At 46.1% G+C, this 21,357-nt stretch overlaps 1 protein-coding gene across 1 annotated transcript in view; it reads left to right on the plus strand.

Moving 5' to 3' along the window:
• The window catches only part of LOC144143422 (zinc finger MYM-type protein 1-like), a 69,207-nt gene that overhangs the window by 16,077 nt on the left and 31,773 nt on the right, over positions 1 to 21,357 (plus strand). Inside the window, exons 3-4 of the mRNA XM_077675181.1 lie at positions 12,483 to 12,664; positions 14,895 to 14,955. Coding sequence (XP_077531307.1) covers positions 12,483 to 12,664; positions 14,895 to 14,955 — 243 coding nt within the window. The remainder of the gene's footprint in view (positions 1 to 12,482; positions 12,665 to 14,894; positions 14,956 to 21,357) is intronic.

A 21,357-nucleotide genomic window follows, 5' to 3' on the forward strand; every position in this document is an offset into this window, starting at 1 on the left:
TATTGCGTGCTCACGCTCCTACCCGCTGCCCGCCCTCTTCGTCCTCTTCTCTGGTTGAGCTGCAAGGGGCGTGGCGGTTCCAGCCACAGCTTTCCCACGGGAAATTCAACATCTTCCTCTAAAGTTTTCAGCTCGTCGTTTCCGTTGACGTTCAGCTTCGTGTGCCTTCGTTGTATCAGTAGCTTCTTGACGCAGTTTGAATGAGTCAAGGGCATAAGGCGCGTTTGTGGCACTTGCTCCTGTCTCGGTTTTGTAGCGCAGTGGGAAGAGCGCCACGTACCTCCTGTTGCGGCCAGAGACTCGGGGGATCGAAACCGGGCGCCGCTAACTATTTGTTTTTTTAGAGGTGCGGACTTATGTACGATGGACGACGGATGACGGAGCCTAAAGCAAGAGATGCTTCGCATCTAAAAATCGCGCCAAACTCTACTAAAACACTGTTTTAGTTGGCGCGGATTGCGGTGGTCTTTAGGGGGACCGGCAGTGGTCCTTTGGGAAGTGTGACAATTGATCACAAGGAGTTTCAATTCCGTTGCTACACACAACAAAGTTTGCAACCACCTTTACAAATAGTGGTGCACTGGTGTGTTGCAAATTCACCTTAACAACTCGATGCTGAAAAAGTGTGCCACTTCTGCGAAAAATTCCAAAAGCGTGTCTGAAGAAACCACTTTCTGCAAGGACTCTTCGCCAATACTGTTTGTCGCATAGCTGTGCTTGAAACATGAAGCGCCAAATTGGTGGAGCTAGAATCGGCGTGTTTAACAAAAAACATCGATGCAGACATGAAAAGTGGGAAAATGGAGACAATTTCTGCTACATACCATTAACACATGGTGCACCATCACCAAGCCATTGTTTTTGTTTTGATTTAATTAAAATATGCAAGCGTACTATAGCATTGAAAAGATGCATACACGCGTTAAAGCCCCAGAGCACGGCATACCTACTGTGTAATCGACCAGATAATTCAAACAGCGAATCGCTAAAGAATTCAAGCTGTGTTGTTCAAGTTGGGAGTAATGGTCTTTGTAGTCAAAGCGCTCAAAAAACAGAGACGAACAAAGACGGCGCCGCGCTAACTTAAACCTACTAGTTTGCAGAAACAAGATAAAAAAATACTAGACCTCACAACACTGAGTTCGCATCGTCCAAGGAAACACAGCCAAAAAAAACTTTTCAGAGCTGATATCCACCATTACAGTTCTATGGGGCAAACAAAACATGCCAAATGCGGTAACAAAAAAAACTGCATGATAATACATATCGCTATTGTAGTTCCGGAAAGAGTTGCACCAGTAGCAGCATTGCTTGTCAGGTATAAAATTGAGGGGTGCGCCAACACTACGATCGACGCAACTCCATTGTGAAAGGCATGAATTGACTTTCTAAGGGTTTTTACCCGAAGGCTTGAACAACTGACTCATCACAAAAAAGGATGAATACCCACACGTGTTACAGCGTTTTGATAAGTTCGAGCCCTGTTTCGACCTCACGGAGTTTGGTATTCCTGCAAAGGTATTTTTAGGCGTTGCCCAGTTTGGCCTACTCATGAGCAGCCCTCGCTCTAGTTTTGCAAGAGCCTTGACCACCGAATTGAGCAAATGACAGAATCAAATACCGTGAGTGCTATCGGCTTCAAACAAGACAGCTCAAAACTTTCCTGGATAATTGCGCGTATATTTCGACATGAGCTCCAAAGCGGCAAAATTTCTCGGATGTCCTCACCGGGATAAAACACGCCTGGGAAATTTAGGACCAGCGACGCCCACGAGTGGTCACCCCAAACCGTCTTCAAAAAATTCCTGAATTAGCGGCTTTCAATTGTTAGTACAACAGTTAGGACAACAGTGGACTTGAGAAGACCGGAAGGATAGAGTAAAGTTAATCCCGTCCGGCTGCCGTTCGGGCGGTTTTTGCGACGTTCATAACGTGCATGGACGACTATTAGGCAAACAAAAAGGTGTGCGGCCAGCTTTATTGACTTTTTTCGTGGTAGGAATCTCTGCCCATTCTACAGCAATTGAGAGAGCTACGAAGTGGTTCAACTTTTAGTGGAAATAAAATGTTACCAACTGTTTAGACTCTTTTCAGGCTACACCACAGGCATGTTTTTCTACAGATGGGCAGTACACATCAGACCAACCTTGAGTTTTTTTAGGCGTTCGTTCTTGAGCCAACCAAGTGTGTCTGGGTTATAGCGCGTCGTCAATAATTGCGTGCACAACTCAAGTTTCCTGCATCACAAAGCCTGTCTGATGTGACAGCGACAGAAGCATCGTCAACACCTATGTGTATTTATTTATCGCATACTATACGGCCTTCACCAGATGGTTTTGCTGTTCAAAACTACTAGTTTAGAAATGCTGCGCTATAATATATATGAAGCCTGAGCTACAGAAAAAAACGGCCAGTAGAAAGAGAGCTATGGTTACAATTTCACCTTGGTGTGTCAGGGACTAGAGAATTGTGGGGTAGCGCATTTCAATCGGAAAAAGTTAAAAAAAAGCAATGCTTGTATACCGGGTGTTTCTAGGAAGAATGAGTAATTAAAAAAATAGGCTCTCGTGATAAAATTGTTTTTCTGGCGCAAAGTTGTCAGGTACAGTGCCGGACGCAATAAAACGAGTTGCAATTTCTATTTAGGAAAGAAATTAACCCTTTTCCACTAATTACACATTAATTATACCATTGGACATTTGATTGTAATGCGGAAATTGTTGAGGATTATCATCCAACCACACATGCAGCGTTAGTATTGCGAAAATGTAATTGCCCGGAGACGCAAGGGCTGAGTAGTTTCAGTCCTACGGACGCGCGAATTGGCAGCGCGACCGCTGTAACATGCAGCGAAGCCACGCCCACTGTTGGCGTCACTCACAGGTGCACTTACCACGCACACCGCGCTTATCACGACGGGCTAGAGCAAGCGAGCGCATCCGCTCTAGTCTGGCAGCGCCTTCATTTTGCCTTAAGCGGAAAGCATGTAGGTGTTCCCTAAGTGACGTGAACACGCGGACGTGGCTGTGTGGCGCTTTTCTACCACCAAGCTCCAGGTGATCGCGTCCGGAGGGCTGAAGTACTCGGCTGTCAGTTACATTTTCGCAAATAGAACACTGGATATCGGGAGGACTGGCAATCCTCTAAAATTTTCGCGTTAAAATAAACAGCCTAACTACAGTACTTAAAAGGCGAATGATGAAATTATAGGTAAATATTTCCCTCTTTAACAAAAAGAACTTTTCGTGCAAGAAAAGCAATTTCACCCCTGCAAGGGAATTTTATAAATTTACTTGAAATCTTTTTGCAAACAACCTGTATAATATTACGTGCAAATATAGTTGTAAGGCTGCCCTTATACGAACGTAAGGTCGTACTAGAATTCAGCGCAAAAGTGTTGTTAATATACAAGCAGATATCCCCTAAAGCTGCTTCACTGCTCAAACATTGTCGGTTAGCCATTAGCACAGTACTTTTCGGTCTGCAATTGTAGGTGGTCCAATGCAAAAACTGTAATAAAGCAGCAATCTGGATACCATTTAACGTTAATCTTCGCGCTTTAGCCCTACCGAGCCGTACCTGCAGAAGAGTGTACAACCAGGTAGACCTTCCTCTGCACGCAGTGAGACTATACATATGCGCCACGTAACCTGAAACCAGAATTTAGGCGGGCATATGCCCTTAGTTTTGAAAACGCAAATACGATGAAGGAGACTCGCAAAAACCGTATAATTGGGGTGAGTTGGTGCTCCTAGCCACTACATGCACTGCTTTTACGAATGAACATAGGTATAAACGCACAAAAGACTACGGGTTACAAAGGCTTCAACCGCTTATTTGCCCCTAAATATGTACAATGGGGCGTAACAATCATGAGCGGGGTGGTTTTAATTCACATAAGTAACTTAGAAATTAGAAAAACATCTGCAAATAACTAAAACAACATTCATCTCAGCCCAACTGCACTAGCGCGGTCATCTGGGATTTGGTGGTGTAAGGGCAACCACAAAATGTCTATTCTGAATTGCATTACAGTAAGGGACCCCAAAAACCTCTTTTTATTTTCTAAGTTGGACTGTTAATCCTTATCTTGTCGAAGTCACAGGCTGTCTACATTAAATTGAAAAGCTTCATTTTACGTGCTTGTTCCCAGAAAAGCTGCCCAATTAGTTTTGATAAATTAATTAGGATACTTGAAGGTCTACCCACACGTGCAACATGCTCCAATTTTGTTAACACAGTCTTGGCGTGTGGCTCAAATGTTGGTGCATTACACAATAAAATGAACACAAAGTACAGGAAATCCCCTGGAACCATTCACATGCTAATATGAATAACGCTGCAGGAGCTTCGCCAGCGGCAGTTCCTGAAAAAAAATTGTGGAAAAGATGAACGAAGTTCTATATGGGGAGCCGAAGTAATAGAGGACGGTCGTTGTGCAAGTAAGTTTCGAATTAAGGACGTTGCGTCAAAATAATCGGTCGCAGACCAAATCCACCAGTGATATTAAAAATCCAAAGGCAGTGATCGGTGTATTCAAAATGAGGAATGACGCCTCATTATATATTCGACTGCTCGAAAACATACAAAATAAGTTAGTTAGTGAAAAAACAATCTGCATTGTACCAGTATCATACGCATTGCTTACTTCGGGAACACGAGCACATGCTTGAAAAGGAGTCTCCAAGAGTACAGATATAACTACTGATTGAATACAAAGTCAAGAAAGTAAGTTTAATATTGTAATTTCTGCGCCTCCATCATAACAGGAAAAATAGGCATTTCCTATGGGAAGGAAAAGATCACAGACGTTGGCATTTATAAAAGGTGCAGATTATATCACCATCCAGAAATATCCTTTTTTAGAAAGGGACGGTGGTAGTCGCAAGCAACCTTGACGTGATGATGATGATCGTTGGATGTTTATGGCGCAAGGCCAACTGGGGCAAAGAGCGCCAAAACAATAGTCGATGATAGGGGTTGAAGCTTAAACACTAAGTAAAATCAGCAAAAACAAAAGTAAAATCACAACACGACAATGAGCATGGCTGGTGTATAGGGTCAGATTTCATGATGCGTGATAGGAAATGAGGTTTAAAAACTTGACGTCGGACAAATACTCAAACACACGTTTCACGGAAACAATGGCATCATCACCTAGGAAAAACGATGGATGTAGGGGAATATGTTGTCTGTAGAGTTCTCTGAAGTGTTTGTGTCGTGTTGTGTGAAGTGCCTTGCATGTGATTAGTATGTGCACTACGGATAGGGCCTCTCCGCACCTGCTGCACTGGAGTCTAGAAGATCCCGTCAGCAGATACGAGTGCGTCGCATGGGTGTGCCCTATCCCCAGCCTACCGAAGGCGACTTCAGTGTGTCTGTTGTGTGAGTCAGATGTGTACCGTCCCAAGTGTGGCTTTATTACATGTAGTTTGTTGTCTGTCTGTTCGTCCCAGTGTGTTTGCCATGTTCTACGCAGGTGTTGTCTTATGTGTGGCTTGGGGTCTGTGTAGGGTACCGTTGTAATGTCCACAGTGTTCCTGAGTGCAGCAGCACCGGCATTCTCGTCTGCCAACTCGTTCCCAGCGATCCGTGCATGTCCTGGGACCCAGCAGAGGACCAGCTCATGCTTTTGTGCATACACGGACATGATAGTGCTGAATACAAGATTAACTATGTGGTTTTTAGGGGGCTTGTGCGATGCCAGTGCGCGAACAACACTCAAAGAATCTGTATAGATGATGGAATTGGGAATTTGAGTTTCAAGAATGTGTCGTACAATCAGAAATATCTCATACGCTTCTGCTGAAAAAATTGATGTGTGCACGCTCATGGTTCTCGCTGCATTGAAATTAGGACCATGAGCAGCGCATGACACCATACTGGAGGATTTAGAAGCGTCACTATAAAATTCTGCACATGTGTATTTAAACTGCAAAGACAGAAAGTGCTGCAGTACTGCAGCTCGTGGTACACGATTTTTGTCAAGTCTCATAAAAGAAAGGTCGCACGACACCGGGCGAACTTGCCAAGGCGGTAAACTGTTAGAAAAGGAGGACCTGTACACATCTAAAAACGAAGCACTTAGATCCGAGGCTCGTTCTCTCACTCTAAGTGAAAAGGGCAGAGGAACGGATGGGCGATTTTCAAAGAGCAGAGATGTTGATGTATCGTTAAAGACAGGATAAAAAGGATGATTATTCAGTGATGAAATTTTAAAAGCATATAGCAAGCCCATGTACGTTCGTTGGTTCTCAAGGCTCCACTTATCACACTCGACATACAGACTCTCGACAGGGCTAGTGCGAAAAGCACCCGAGGCGAGACGAAGCCCCAAGTGTAGCACTGGGTCAAGCATTCGCAACGCTGTTTTAGTCGCCGACCCATATACCACACTGCCATAGTCTAAACGAGACCCAATCAATGCAGTATACAAGCGAAGCAGGAGTTCTTTGTCGGAACCGTAGGATTGGTGGGAGAGAACCTTAAGTATATTCATTGTTTTGAGACATTTATTTTTAAGTTCTTTGATGTAGGGAAGGAATGTGAGTTTGTGATCAAACACAACACCTAAGAACTTGTGCTCCTTGTTCACAGGCAGCGACACGCCATTAAGATGAATGTCTGGGTCCGGATGGACACCGCGCTTCCTGGAGAACACAACGCAGGAGCTTTTTACCGGATTCAATTTAAAACCATTCTTGTCTGCCCAGCCGGCAAGTTTCTTTACACCAAGCTGGACTTGACGTTCGCAGATTGACATATTGCATGATTTATAGGATATCTGGACGTCATCTACATACATGGAATAAGAGATTGTAGGTTGCAGTGCCTTACCAAGAGAGTTCATTTTTACTATGAAGAGAGTGCAGCTCAACACGCCACCCTGTGCCACGCCATTTTCTTGCACGTGAACCTTTGAGAGTGCACCACCGACTCTTACTCGGAACGTCCTGTCCGAGAAGTAACTGACAAGAGCGTTCAACGTGTTACCCGAAACACCGAATGACTTGAGGTCCCTAAGGATCCCATAACGCCAAGCGGTGTCGTATGCCTTCTCAAGGTCGAAAAACACAGTTAAACAATACTGCTTGTGCGCGAAGACATCCTTGATGTACGAGTCAAGAGCTAACAGTTGATCGTTCGTCGATCGCCCCACCCTGAAGCCTGCCTGGCAGCTCTCGAGAAGACCGTTGTACTCAAGGAAGTACACGAGCCTGCGATTTATCATCTTCTCGAAGAGCTTGCACAGGCAGCTCGTCAGGGCAATAGGACGGTAACTTGAGGGGGATGACGGGTCCTTTCCCTCCTTCAGGAAAGCTACAACTATAGCCTCCTTCCAAGAGTTTGGAATGTGCCCCGAAAGCCATATCTTGTTATATAGGTGTAAGAGTGTTAGAAGAGTGTCTGCGTGCAGGTGTTGTATCATTGTGTATGTGATGTTGTCTGGGCCTGGAGCTGAGGGTTTACACGTGCTCAAAGCAGCCCTCAGCTAATGCAATGAAAACTCTGAGTTATAAGAAGATGTTGACCTATTGTTATCTAGTATAGGCTTCTTTTCAGCCGTTTGTTTGTGTTTCATGAAAGTGTTTGTGTAGTGTGCGGAACTGGACACGTGTTGGAAGTGTTGTGCGAGGGTGTCAGCCTGGTCTTCGAGTGTGTCCCCTGTTGTGCTGACCAGAGGCAGGCTGTGTGTTTGTTGTCCTTTGAGTTTGCGTATTCTTGTCCATACTTTCCGTGTGTCTGTGTATGAGTTTATTGAGGTTATGAAGGAACGCCAACTCTCTCGTTTTGCCTCACGGCGCACACGTTTTCCTAACGCCTTGGCCCGTTTGAACAAAATGAGGTTACCCGACGTGGGGTACCGACGAAGGACACCCCACGCCTTGTTCTGGGCCTCTCGCGCCCGCCTACAGTCCTCATTCCACCACGGCCTCCGCTGGTTGCGCGGGGCACCAGAGGCGTGGGGAATGGACTTTTCGGCGGCGTCGAGGATGTGCGCCGTGAGGAGTTGGGTAGCTTCTTCGACGTGTAAGTGTGTTATGGATGTGTGGTGTAGTTTGGATGTCTCTGTAAATGTATTCCAGTTAGCTCGTGCTTCATTGAACCTATTATGGGAAGATGGACTGCTTGGGCCTTTACCTATGTATGTGAGCGAGGTGGGGAAGTGGTCACTCACATATGGGTCAGTTCCGACTCCCCACTCGACAAGAGGAAAGAGAACTGCGGAGCCAATAGCCAAGTCAAGACATGAGTATGTGTTGTGACCTATGTTATGGTATGTAGGCTGTTTATTGTTGAAAAGGCATGCTCCAGAAGATGTAAGGAATTTTTCTATCAGGCGACCTCGGGCATCCGTTCTTGAAGAGCCCCAAAGAGAGTTGTGAGCATTAAGGTAGCCTGTAAGGATGTATGGTTCGGGCAGCTGGTGAACCAGCGCTTCGAAGTCGGAGCTCGTAAGTGAAACATCAAGAGGAATGTATATAGAGCATACCGTTATCAACTTATTAAATATTATTAAGCGTATTGCTACAGCCTCAAGGATAGTGTTCAAGGTGACAGGTTGGCATGCTAAGGATTTCCGGACGATTATGGCCACACCGCCAGAAGAGTGTGTGCAGCCATCTCTGTCTTTCCTGTATACCAGGTAACTATTAAAGAAATTTTAAGTGTTTAGAATTCACATGTGTTTCCTGAACACACATTACACTTGGCTGGTTGGTATGCAGAATCTCATTCACGTCTTCAAGATTATTCAGAAGGCCTCTGCAGTTCCATTGAACAATATTTTCTCTTCCCATTATTTATTTTGAGAGCTACTGGAGTGCGTATGTTTAATTGTCGTCTTTCAGGGCTGTGACTCTTGGATTGGGCTTTTAAGTGCGAATGCACTTTATAAGCGACCCCAAACCATCCACCGCCGGCGGCGGCGGCGTCGGCGTCCGCAGTGCTCCTCTATATTTAAAAAAGAAACAGCATCCGGCGCCAGGTTTCTATCCGAGGATTTTGCGGCCGCAGCGCGACGCTCTACCGACCAAGCCACGGACACGACGCTGATATCAGTGTTAGTGACGCGCCTCATATCTTTAACGCATTCAAACTACGTCGTCAGCGGCGTGCGTTGGCGACTCAGCGGCGTTATAGCGGCTTGATAACTGCGTGGTGTACACGTGATACTACAAACCCGATGGAAGAGATGGAAGAGAAGGCGGCGAGGCGGTGGGCTGCGGGGGCCGAGCGCAAGCGCCGCAAGCGGGCCGACAACCGTGCATTCGCACTTTCACATTCTCCCCCTCGGGGAAATGCGGGGGAATTTTTTTTGGGCGGCCTATCTGAAGGCTTGGACGTCGGAGGCCGCTCCTTGCGCTGCGTTGCAGGCAAGAACGGCACGACGTCCATCTCGTCGTCTGATGTCCTGGGTGTGCCCGTTGAACCGGGCCCGCCGGACTTGGCCCCCCTTCGGGGGCCCTTCGTTTGAGCCGCCACCGCCGGTGGTGTCGGAGGCACCAGAAGTGGCGCGGGCGGTGTGGTGGCGGTGGGAGCCGGTGCGGGGCTCGTGGTGTCCATGGCACCCTCCAACGCACTGGACGATGGGGAGGCACGGACGGGAGCGGCACCGGTCCCGACGGAAGAGGTTGCCACCACAACCGCTGCTGGCTCAGCGAGCGGTGCGGAGGCGGGTTGAGCTGCCAGAGGCAACCCAGGGGTTGGGGGTTGGGGGCGGGACCAAGTCCGACTCGCGGTACTGGGTCCCCGCCGAAACCAGACGCCGCTCCGCCCCCCGGCGAGCTGCGTCGGCGTACCTGCCCAGAGGGAAGGAGGCGAACCTCTTCCGCGCCTCTGAGAAGGTGATGTTTTCGGTTACCTTGATGTTTATGATTTTCTTTTCGAGTTGAAATTTTTCACATGTCCTGGAGTATTCCGCGTGTGGACCCTGGCAGTTTATGCAAAGAGACTGTTGCGCGTTACAATTTTCGGACGCGTGGTCGTGCTGGGCGCATTTCGCGCAGGTAAGTCGGCCGCGACAGGAGTTCGTGCCGTGCCCGAACCGTTGGCACTTGAAACAGCGCCGCGGGTTCGGGATGTAAGGGCGGACTGGACATCGCATGAAACCTGCATTGATATATTCCGGAAGGCTCGACCTGTCAAACGTTAGGATGAGGTGCTTTGTTGGTATGTGTTTATCATCTCTTCGTATAGTTATTCGGCTGACCGCTGTTACGCCCTGGCCACGAAGGCCCTCCAGCAAGTCGGCTTCAGTTTCATTCAGTAGGTCATAGTCGGAAATCACGCCCTGGGAGCTGTTTAGGCTGCGGTGGGGCGTGACTCTGATTGGCAGATCGGCAATGCTGGTTTGAGCAAGACGTTTTTTGGCCTGATCCTGGCTACTAACCTCGACAAGAATTTCACCGGTTCGATGTTTTTTGGCCTTATACGACCCTCCTACAATACCGTCAAGAAACTTTGAAATGAGAAATACCGACTGTGAAGCAAGAGGTTTTGATTGGTCTACAGATTCCATCACGATGAAGCGAGGATAGTGATTCGGTTTCGGAGGACTCAAGTCAGGAGGTGGTGGAAAGGAAACTTCAGTGCGGCCCCTTTTCGGGGGCCGATCACGTCTGTGGGGGGGGGGGGGGTTTTGGAAAATGCCATATGATACATTGGAAAGCGGGGAGACGGGGGTACTTTCTCCTTTGACCTTACCCTGGTAGTCAAAGAGGTCCCGGAGCTCCCTGCCTGGTAGACAGGCAGGGAGCCCATCGGCCGGAGCTTGACCAAGGCTCCGACGGCCACCGTTTACGGCTTCTACCCTTCACCTTTAAACACATCGCCACGGTTGGACACGGCTTATGTTGGGAGCTCGGGGTCCGCGGTGTCACTGCTCACCGTCACCATAAATACTCAAGGTGCCCCGTGCGGGGGCAACCTTGACGTGATGAGCAGAGATTTTTTCTTGGTATAGGATCCGTGTTTATATTTCTTGTAATTCGAGTTCTTGATATTTATAATCCCAGAGCAAATAACTTTCCTCAGGCGTAAAAATAGCATTTTTCAGAAACAAAGAAATCTTTTGATGGAGTATTTTGAAGTATCTGTTCGCTTTTGTCTATCTCTGTAATCGTTGTATCAAGTTATAAACAAAGACGCAAAGGAAACTGGTGATGGTAGTTTATAACAGGGCATATCCCGACCGCGGACCGCTCCAAGGCTAACGTGCCAGTCCACGCAAAGCATAAAATTTTGGAATTCGTTACACACACGGGTAACCTCAGTAACCTTAGATTTGCTGCCACGAGAAGAACGATGAATGTCCGGACAGCCCAAAACGCGGCTTACAAGGTACAGGGCCCTAGTGCAAAACGAGAACCGATGAGTCGCAGTCGAGCTGATCCAGCGAAACGCCAACGACATGAACAAATTCCGGAGTTACGAACGCCGGTAAATTGAATATATTAATATTTATCTCATTTATTTTTGGGCTAATGACGACATCACGCAGAAAACTTGACCGTGCCTCCAAGCACAACGGCGAAGGAAATGTGCCCGGGTCTCCAAGCATAACCACCCATAAACTTAGAAGAACCAAAAATAGGCTTGTGTGTCCACCATCTTCGTTGTTTTCCCAATCTTCCCCCAACTAGTCAGAAGCAACACAAACCGCCTTTTCAGACGCATTAACACTTTTTGTTAAGAGCAGAAGCGTGTGCGTGTATGGTGAACGCAAGGCGCTTGGTAAGGCTTCTGCCATGGCTGTTACTGTTCTCACATGTAGTACGCCCACAACAATACCCGTGCAGGTCTGTAACCGCTCACTTGTCGATAGAACGTTAGGTGGCAATGCTCTGAGTAACAGTAGCTCCTGGCGTGCTGCTTAGTCTGGCTATTTTGTGCAATTTGGTTACCGTGTGTCACGTGTACTTAGCGCTACTGCAGATATGGGGAGCTTCCATAAATTGGGAAGATGACTTACCAGAAATGCTCGAACGTAAAGGTTGGCTACACTGCACATATATCGTGAGCAAACGCCGCTTATGTTTTTATCTGGAAACGAACCTGGCGATCTGGTATTGTCAGGTTCATGGAGTTTTCGCTACGCAACAAATTGTTGTCGTTTAGCCCCGGAGTGCATAAGGTAACAGTAACTATTTTGGCGTGCTGGAAACCTAACATGAGTTTTTTGTTCTTGCCGTGAACTTCCCTCAAAGAGGCAGCTTGCTAAGAAATGCTAACGTGGCCGCGCAGTTTCTAGTGCAAATATTTTTGTAACCCTGTTTGAATTCGCCGTTTTTCACGGCGCTTTCGAATAATATTACGGGCACTTTCGGTATTCCCAGAAATGATTTTCTCCAAGTATTCTGGAGATCACTTGCAGCCGAGACCAAATGAATGAGCAGCGCTTCGCATTCAGCGGCAAGAATAGCGTCAACGTGTAAGGCGCTATTTACAAACATTTGTTGAGGTGGCTGAACGGCGTCCAGGGCGCCCTGACAGCGGCAACGGTCTGCCGCATCCTGAACACGGTCGTCGTTCCATACACCGTTGTCCTCTTCCCCGACGAAGGCTTTATGTTTCAACAGCATCTGGCCCCCATCCATACGGCCTGCACGGTGCAGGCCCACCTGCAGCAGAGCTACACCGAAAAGCTGGTGTGGGTGCAGAGGTGAGCCAATCTGAGCATCCTTGAGAATGATTTGGGTAACATGAAACTGTCACTGAATCGAAGTGTCAGGGCTTCCTCCCCTAAGGACGAGCAGTGGGTAGCACTTCTCGCTGATTGGTGGCGTCTGGCAATCGGCACCACACTCGGGGCCACCGTCTACTAATTTCTGGAGTCGATAAAATCTGTTGTCAGACACGTTAAAGGCGACATGACGTGCTACTGAGGACATTTATTCTGCCTTCTTCTTATATGTTATTTTTTATTTTAGATGCCCCGGCCACCGTGTTGAATCACGCAAGCTGAAAATGTGTATTTCTATCAGCCCATGATTGCAAAGAGGTCACAACCGTTAACAACAATGAACGAACGTGTGTCCTTCGATACGTGCAGCGCAGCCTGCTGAGAGCCACTGGAGTGACCTGCGAAATTTACGCAACGCCACTGCGGCGGGTTAGAATGTGAAAGCTACTGCCGATGCATCCATGTTTTGTGGGGCAAGGTTCGACGCCCAAAGTCCCTCACCACGATCGCCGCCAAAGCCTATAATAAACATTACCGCGAAAGTTGCCCGTACATTGGCTCTTATAAATTGGTCCCAGTACATTCCTAAGGTGTTCCCAAGGTGAACACTGTGAAAAAGCTTGAAGTATTGTGGGAATCTTCCGGTCGTCGAATCAACAAGCCACTTGTTGCTGAAGCGGCGCGCTTTCCCAGGTCATTGCATGAACCCAGGCTACAAGTAAGAGGAATATTTCATAGATGATATTCTTATTTATTTATTTCAGGCCCTTCAGGGCGCATGCAGGAGTTGTTACAATGAATTCAAGTTTTCACCGTAAGGATAACATAGGTATTCAAAAGGCAAGAAACACGAACAATATAGAATACACATGGACAGAAGCATGCTATACAGTGTAAACGTTTAGTTCACAAAAGGAAGTTATATAAACACTAAATATGCAATTTTTCCTTTTATCAAGCGTTAAAATTCTAGATCATTTATGGCTCTTAGAAAACACTCTACAGATGTGCTGTTGACGGCGTCCGCCGGTAATCTGTTCCACAGTCCGATGGCTGATGGAAATAGCGAGTACTCATGTGTGTTTATGTTGCTATGAGGTTGCCTGATAGTGCTATCATGATTTGTGCGCGGAGAATGCCTGAAGGGAGCTTGGAGGTAGTTAGTTCGGGGTATTTTGTAATGATCGTGGAACAAAAGATAAAGGAACTTTATTCTAGATATCATTCTGCAGTCTGAGAGAGTTCGGAGGTCTGCCCGTTTTCGTCGATCGGAAACGCTACATCGGAAACGTAGATCGGATTCTTGTTTTGGCTACGGAAAACCGAAAATCATCTATGTGTCTTTGTGTCTGAATGAATATCTGCCGGTTTGTCCGAGTGTCCGTCTCTCCCCCGATACAGCCGCCACATGAACAATTATAATTATTTCTTGAATAAAAGGTTTATATAACCCTAAGAATTACAACCGAATATATATTTTAATATTCTTCATACAAGCCAAAATTGTTCAACACAAAGATAAATTTAGCGCAAGATGATATCAATAACGAGACTTCATGGCTGGCATTTCCAGAGACATTATAAATAAAATTATTTCTTTGCTTGTTTTTGCAGACAAAACCTAAAAAATGGGTTGAAAATAAACCTTTTGCATACAATCATAACATACAAATATGGCTGCCCCCCACCACCCCCCCGCCCCTTGACCCGCGGCTCGAGGCTCGAGCGCCCATTACAAACCATCACAATCGGTGGCGCAGAAGTTCTTAGACTTACTGTCATGACAGTATATATCTCCATGGCGACTGGCCGTACGGGCGGATTACGTATTTCAGGAAGGCTCAACAAAGCAATAAATTGAACAATAAAAATTGAACGAAACGTTACATGAGTCGTATCTGCTTACAAGATTCAATATTTGTATGTTTTTAGCGCTGGAAATGGCCCAACGCTAAGATATACTGTGAATGTTTCCAGCTCTGTCATAGCTTAAAGTTTTAAAGAGTCTTACGAGAGACTTTTTTTATAAAAATTTTTTCCAGTGCAGCATTGTCCATGAAATTGCCAAAGTGAATGTTGCTGTAGCTCGGTGATCTTCGCAGGACTGATATTCGGACTCATACAAGGGACCACCGCTTTGCGGGGCTTATGCAGCTCAGAATATTTCCACAATGCATGGGGATTCCCTCAATGCCATGTACACTTGCAGGTGCACACTCAACAGGTTCGGCATGTCGGCGATGTATGGCCAGGAATTCATATTAACGAAGGTTTGTGAGACTCCTGGTCTCGTTTTCCAAAATAAAAGCGCTCGTCCCCTCTATCAGGCTTCCCTCGGATGCAGTTGGTGCAGCTCAAACTTCTTGCTTGCACCCAGCGAGCCAATCACGGGAAAACACGGAATGCTCATTTCAGTCTTTAATAATTTTGTGAGCAAAATACGTACTCAGAGGCGAAAACTTTCTATTTCCGCCGTCGAAGCTATTCCCATGATAGAAAAGCGGAGCGCCCGCTCTTCCGTGCCTAATAGGGTAAATAATGTTTCGTCGGGGGGACGCGGTGACGATGAAGCAGCTTGGAGCCGCTGCTCGGCAACGATTGCAACCGATGGACACATACAAATCTCCACCGGTTAAAGGAAATGACGCATGGAGAGAAAACTAAATCTTAAACAAGATGGCGGAAACTTTTTGCCAGGCACACATGGAATTGCAGTTTGATAACCAGCGTCATTTTTTTTCTGCCAGTGAAGAAACAGGCATTCAAAAGAAAGCGAACGTTCCGCTCATTCGCAGCAAGATTTCTTCGTGAATCAAATGTGAAAACTGAATCAAATAGAAGTCCGAAATCAATGCTCCCTCATTTCAAAATCTAAAATACGAAGTCCAAATACAAAGTGCACTTTACGTTATCGAAAGATCAAAGCCACTGCCCGCGCTACAAACCAAAGGAAACTACGCAACGCCGCCGATGCTATGATAGCGCAATCCGATTGCCGATGGTTTTATAAATCGATGAAGCCAGTTATGATTCTGAGCACAGAAAGGGCATCATGAGCTTGGTTGTTTCGAACACGATTGCCGGAATGATAGGTGCCTTTGTGAAAATCTATTGCGTAAAGGCGGCTTTTTTGCAGTGCGTTTTGGCAGAACTACACGCCATCAGAGATGCATCGAAAGATTCGCATTAAAACAGTCACCCAGCCATATCCAAGTCTTGCCTGCATAGAGTTTCATACAATAGCAACTACCAAGTAATCTGGAGCTACTTTCACGCAAACTCAGAGACAGCCCATGCGGTTTGACGGGAACACTGCGTAGTAGAGAGCCTGAGTGCGTAGAATCGAAACGCGCTTACCGCTTGGCATAATGAGTCTTTCTATCCCCAGATATTTACTTTTGCTTTACCACTTGTAAATTACTTCGTGCACAGAACATTTATTTCTAAAAGAATTGTCTTCGGTGAAATAACACGGTGCGCATTGATAAAAAAGAATACGCGGAGTTGAGGAGGATAGATTTCCGGAGTACGTTGGCCGTTTGGCGCCAGCTACAGCGGAACAGCGACTTCTGTAACGACGTGTACAACCTTCGGCACTTGCAGTCGTAGTTATTAAGGAAGGATTTTCGACTCCTAAAAATAGAGGCATCGTTCATCTTTGTAGGAGTTATTATAGCCTGAATAGTTGACATCCTTCAAGCTGCGTTGCCATATGCCGCTGATCTGGCCGGTGTACAGCGCAGGAACCGGAGTTCGCATTAAAAATTGCGGCTGTTCCATGCAATTCCATACCTTTGTCAGGTTCGAAAATACATTGCTCTGCCGAATGAGCGTCACCGCGGCACCTAATTCGGAGGTCAATTCCCGGCATACAGCGCCGCCTCTGCGTTTTCGTGCCCGCTGTTCCCGCAATAAATTTATAATCCACCCGATTCGAAACTCTTATTATACATTGGTGCCAACCACAGAGAAACATTTTTCTGAACATGGCGAAACGTATTTCTGAACTCTTCTTCCAACATCCTGCAAAGGCAAAGGCGCTCATGCAAGATCACGACGGACACAAACCTGGCTGCACGATCTAATCCATAGTATCCATAGCCAATCCGAATCTACAACTACCCATCGCGGTGGACGATCACACCGCTATATTCTTTTACTGTTACTATGTTATAAAACTCCATGATTCCTGGTAAGGAAGCACGCATTTAGGGATGAAAATCGGAGTCTTCAGCAGAGCATTCAGCTGAGGTTCTTCGTCCCCCATATTTAAACTTTGCGGAAGAGGCTAACAAGGAACTTAAAATTACTTGTCTGTAGAGCATTTCTGCAGAATAGTGAGACGTCTTTTTATAGCTGTAAAATTTCCAAATATAACGCTAGTCATTTTCAGCGCCGTAAGGGACATTCTAAATGAGTGTGATGCCCAGGCAAAAAAATTCCAGGAGATAGGCGAGCACAGAGACAGGCCAGACTAATAATGGTAGCGGTCTTTGAATTCTAAGCCTTTCGCAATCCTATTTTATAGGGTTGTAGAGAACCTCTGTACCAAATTGAACCTCGTAGATCCAATAGGTTTGCAGCTATAAACGTCTTATTTTTTTAACGTGGGGTGGCCGCGGGCTTTCAGAAACACTTCAGCAAAACAAACATAGCTAAAATCTGTAACAGGATGACCCTTTAAAGGCCATACTCGGATTATCCCGTTGCGTTTCCGATAATTTGGCAAGTTAAACGAGCTTTTGGTAAAGTTGCAGACACAAGCTGAAATCTAAACAAACCGTCACCATACGTTCGAGAAGTTTCCATTCACGGCAGACAGGCTTAGACAGTCCTGCGATAGCTGAGCATAAAACTAGTCATTTTTGTAGGTATGCACTTGCGGATTCCAGTGCCTTCCATTTACGACGTCTAGGCGTCAGTAAATCTCGTCAGTAAGCCAGCGTGTCAGCTTACTCCTTCAGACCCGCGTGTATAAAACGCAAAACCGGTGAACACTCGCTAAGTATCACTAAAGGCTTGCGCGAAAAAGCGTTGGCAGGAAACTGGCCATTCCTAGCCTGGGTAACTATGCCAATCCCATGAAGTTATGGAGTGTTGCCTGCTACGGAAGTAGCCATAATCCCGGATTCATTAGGGCTACAGAAGTAATGTTGCAGCATGCTAGGAAGGCTGTCAGGGATATAAACAGCAATCCCTACTAGGGAAGGATCTGGTCAGCCGGGTTTAGTAGTTGGCCGCAACCTCCCATGACGAACCAACTCAACTGTCGGCGTTCATTCCCCAGCAGCTGTAGAGCGCCTGTATACGGCGGCGGTCTGAACAGCGATACAGCCAGCAGAGTGTATTAGGAGTCTCGGGGTCTCGGCGGGCCGCCAGTGGAATTTGACCCTGGAAGCATTCAACGCACTCCCTCTGTCTAGTGAGGGAAGCTTTGCGGTACTAGTACGGAAGCTCTCTTATGTTACATAGAAGGTTAATAAATTGAGCCAGGATAGAACAACAGGAGAAGGGTTTATGAAATTCACCAGCGGGCATATTCTATTCTAGAGTGGACTCCCCGAAAAGCAAAAAAACGGGGAGGAATTATCAGTACACAGAGCAAACGTTGAGAAGTTTGTCAGCATAAGAGAGAGAGTTCGGATGTTGTGATTTAGCTAAACATGCCATACAGGATTCAAGATAGTGCAGGGCTATGTGCCAACAACAAGCTGTGATGATGAAGCCGAATATAAATTCTATAAGTTTGTTGGATCAGCATTGAAGAAGGCAAGAACGCCGTTCACAATTGTGATGGGACGACTATTTAAAAATCTTTACTGCAAAAACTAGGATTAATGATAAACGGAGAATAGTTGAGCCATTTGAGGTTTGCGGATAACATAGTCTTACTGAAACTGCAGCAAACATACAAAAGATGCTTGGGAAGCTACACTCAGAAAGCACGGCCGTCGGGCTAAAAAGAAATGTAAATAAATGCACAGTAATTAAGAATAAGCATGCCAAGGTCCTTTGTTGGCTTAGAACACGAAAAGCTGGAAGAAGTAACAGAATGTAACTACCTCGAACAGAGTGTTAGTGCTAACCCCAACGACGAGAGAGAAATTACGAGCAGAACAGGTATGGGGCGGAGAAGAACTCAGCATGAACTCTCGGATAATGAAATTAAGGTAGCGCTATCAAGAAAATGAAAAATCTACAATCAGTGCATGCTGTCGGGTATGACTTATGGAGCTGAAATATTGCTCCTTGCTGAATAACTAGAAACAAAAGTGGGTGCGCTCAACAGGCCATGGAACGAAGCTTCACCACGACAACAAATAAGCAAACAACCAAGAAAACAGACGAAACCACCAAATGTCTGTAAAATTGGTGGTGTCTCCTAAAAATCTGGCCTGGTATCCAAGCCTACAATGGCAACTACTCTCTTAAAATTTTGAACTGGAACAGTCTTGTCACCATCGAAGGGCAAACTCCCGGGAAGGCATAGGCAAAACCTCAACATTTGGCGAAGGAGAATTGTCCGTCGTTTTATAGGTTTGCCTAATGACCAAGAAAACAAAGAAAAACCGTTTCTGGTTATCAGTACAACATAAAATTTTATCCCCCTGATCACAGAAATAAAGATACTGAAAAACAACAACGCCCGTATATGAAGGTACCATTTTACCCGCCTAATAAATAAAAAAAATTACTGAAATACGTAACTTGAAAGGTTTCCCCTGATATTTTTAGATAGCTTCGCATAGTAAGCTTTTTTAGAAGGGAATAAATCCTTCTGATTAATATCTGGGAAATAAATGGAACCCAGCAAACCACTAACATCTCTGTGGCGTCCCAAAATGTCAGAGCAGTATCTCTATTAGACATCAGTACAACGTGCAATATTTTTATAAAAATTTCTGGATGTTAAGATAACGTTGCTGATACGTAAAGTCAGACGTTCTTTAAACTATGCTAAAGACGTACTCTCGATGTTGCTGCAGCTTCATTTGTGGACAATATTTAGAAATATTTTGCTGACGTTGTTCAGATGTTGCTGGTATGTCATTTTTTTCCTTCGTACATATCTATAGCAGGTTCATTTATTTTAGCTATATCTGCTATACCCTATTTTCAAACTCTCCGCAGGCGTACTGGTTTGACGTTACCGAGGGATATTGTATGTGGTTCGTATGAGTTTTGTACCGGGGGGGTTTGTGCAAGTTGTTTAATCCACCAATATTGCTTTTACAGAAAGATAAAGGCAGAGAACATAATAAATAAATTAGACTCAACATATGCCTGAACAAACTTTAAAGCTCATAAGAGTTTTTATTCAGTGAAACCACCATTCTACTTTCGTTCTACCTCCGTAATGAACATAAAAATTATGACCTGACAAATCGCTCGCGACACTGTTCACCCACATATGTTAACACATTTCCCCATCTTGTACCAATGTTGAAAGGCTGGAGGAACCGGAGAGCTGGCGGGATTTCCCCCGTTCACTTTCCTCACTGTACGGACATCTTACCCCGCAACGGCGGAGGAGGCGGCAATGGCTCTGGTCCGGATCACCTGGATGCCACCCACATTAAAATCACTTATTCGAAGAGGGTCTTTCAAAACTTTGTTCTTGGTAGCGTTTCGGCTACAGCACTCACGGTATCCCCAAATCCCCATACTCAACCACTCGACATCTTCTGGACCCCGGCCCCTCTGGGGTGGGAGGCAACACGGCGGCCCACAAATAAGCACGAGAACTAAACAGCCGTGCTGGGCTCACTCCTTCTCTCTAACAGAGTGCCCGGTCGGCACGCGATTGTCTGCTCTGGTATCAAGAAGCCACGGAGCATTATCGTCTCTCCCGCAGCCGTTTTCACACTGCCCACACATTCCTCACCAACGCTCAGAAGCACCTATGGCGAATCCTTTAGACCAATTGCCTCGCCCGTCAATGCCTCCTCCACCAGACCTACTCCTTTGAGTTCCCTGAGCCCAACTGTCCCCTCTGTGAATTCCTGAACGCACTAAGCCACGGCATGTAGGCCTCTCCTCTTAGCACATTCCACCCCATCTCCAGCGTCGAGCAGTGGGAGGACGCGCTCGGGTGCTCGCAACCGGGGGCGCAGCTACCTCTGATTGACCGAGCCGCCAATGCCGCCGCCAGCCTTTGGCCGGCAGCCAAAACACGTTCCTGCTCAACTTGATTGGAAAATAAAGTGATTTCTTTCTATTTCTCTCTCCCTTCGTCGGAGACCCGGCTGTGAGTGCGTGTATAAGTGCGTGTATGCGTTACAGGCCCATCGTGTACTTTTAGCGTGATATTAAGCACTCTTGGTTTTTGTTTCGTTTGTGCAGATGCCAGTTTTTTCGTTATAATAGTTGTCGGGTAAAATCGTGCACAATAAAATGAATGATTGCCATGCGTGTAGCATTACAATCAAAAATTAATTCGAGTAATTTCATAGCGCACAACATTAGATAAAATGCCATCTGGATGTTTTTTTCATGTTTCGATTGAGTGTTCAATCTTTTCGAACGCTCAGTTGGTTGTGAAATGCTGGAATGAACAACGTGTATGCCACCCGTATTCATTTGTAACGTCAGAACTACACGCATGTCGTAACTGGTACAATAGTATGAGCAGCGCTGATTGCGCTTTGTAATCTTACTGCAGCATCGCAAAC

The sequence above is a fragment of the Haemaphysalis longicornis genome, unplaced genomic scaffold (genome assembly GCF_048455015.1).
Source record: "Haemaphysalis longicornis isolate Haplotype H1 unplaced genomic scaffold, Haemaphysalis longicornis Haplotype H1 scaffold_6, whole genome shotgun sequence".
NCBI classification, from domain to species: domain Eukaryota; kingdom Metazoa; phylum Arthropoda; class Arachnida; order Ixodida; family Ixodidae; genus Haemaphysalis; species Haemaphysalis longicornis.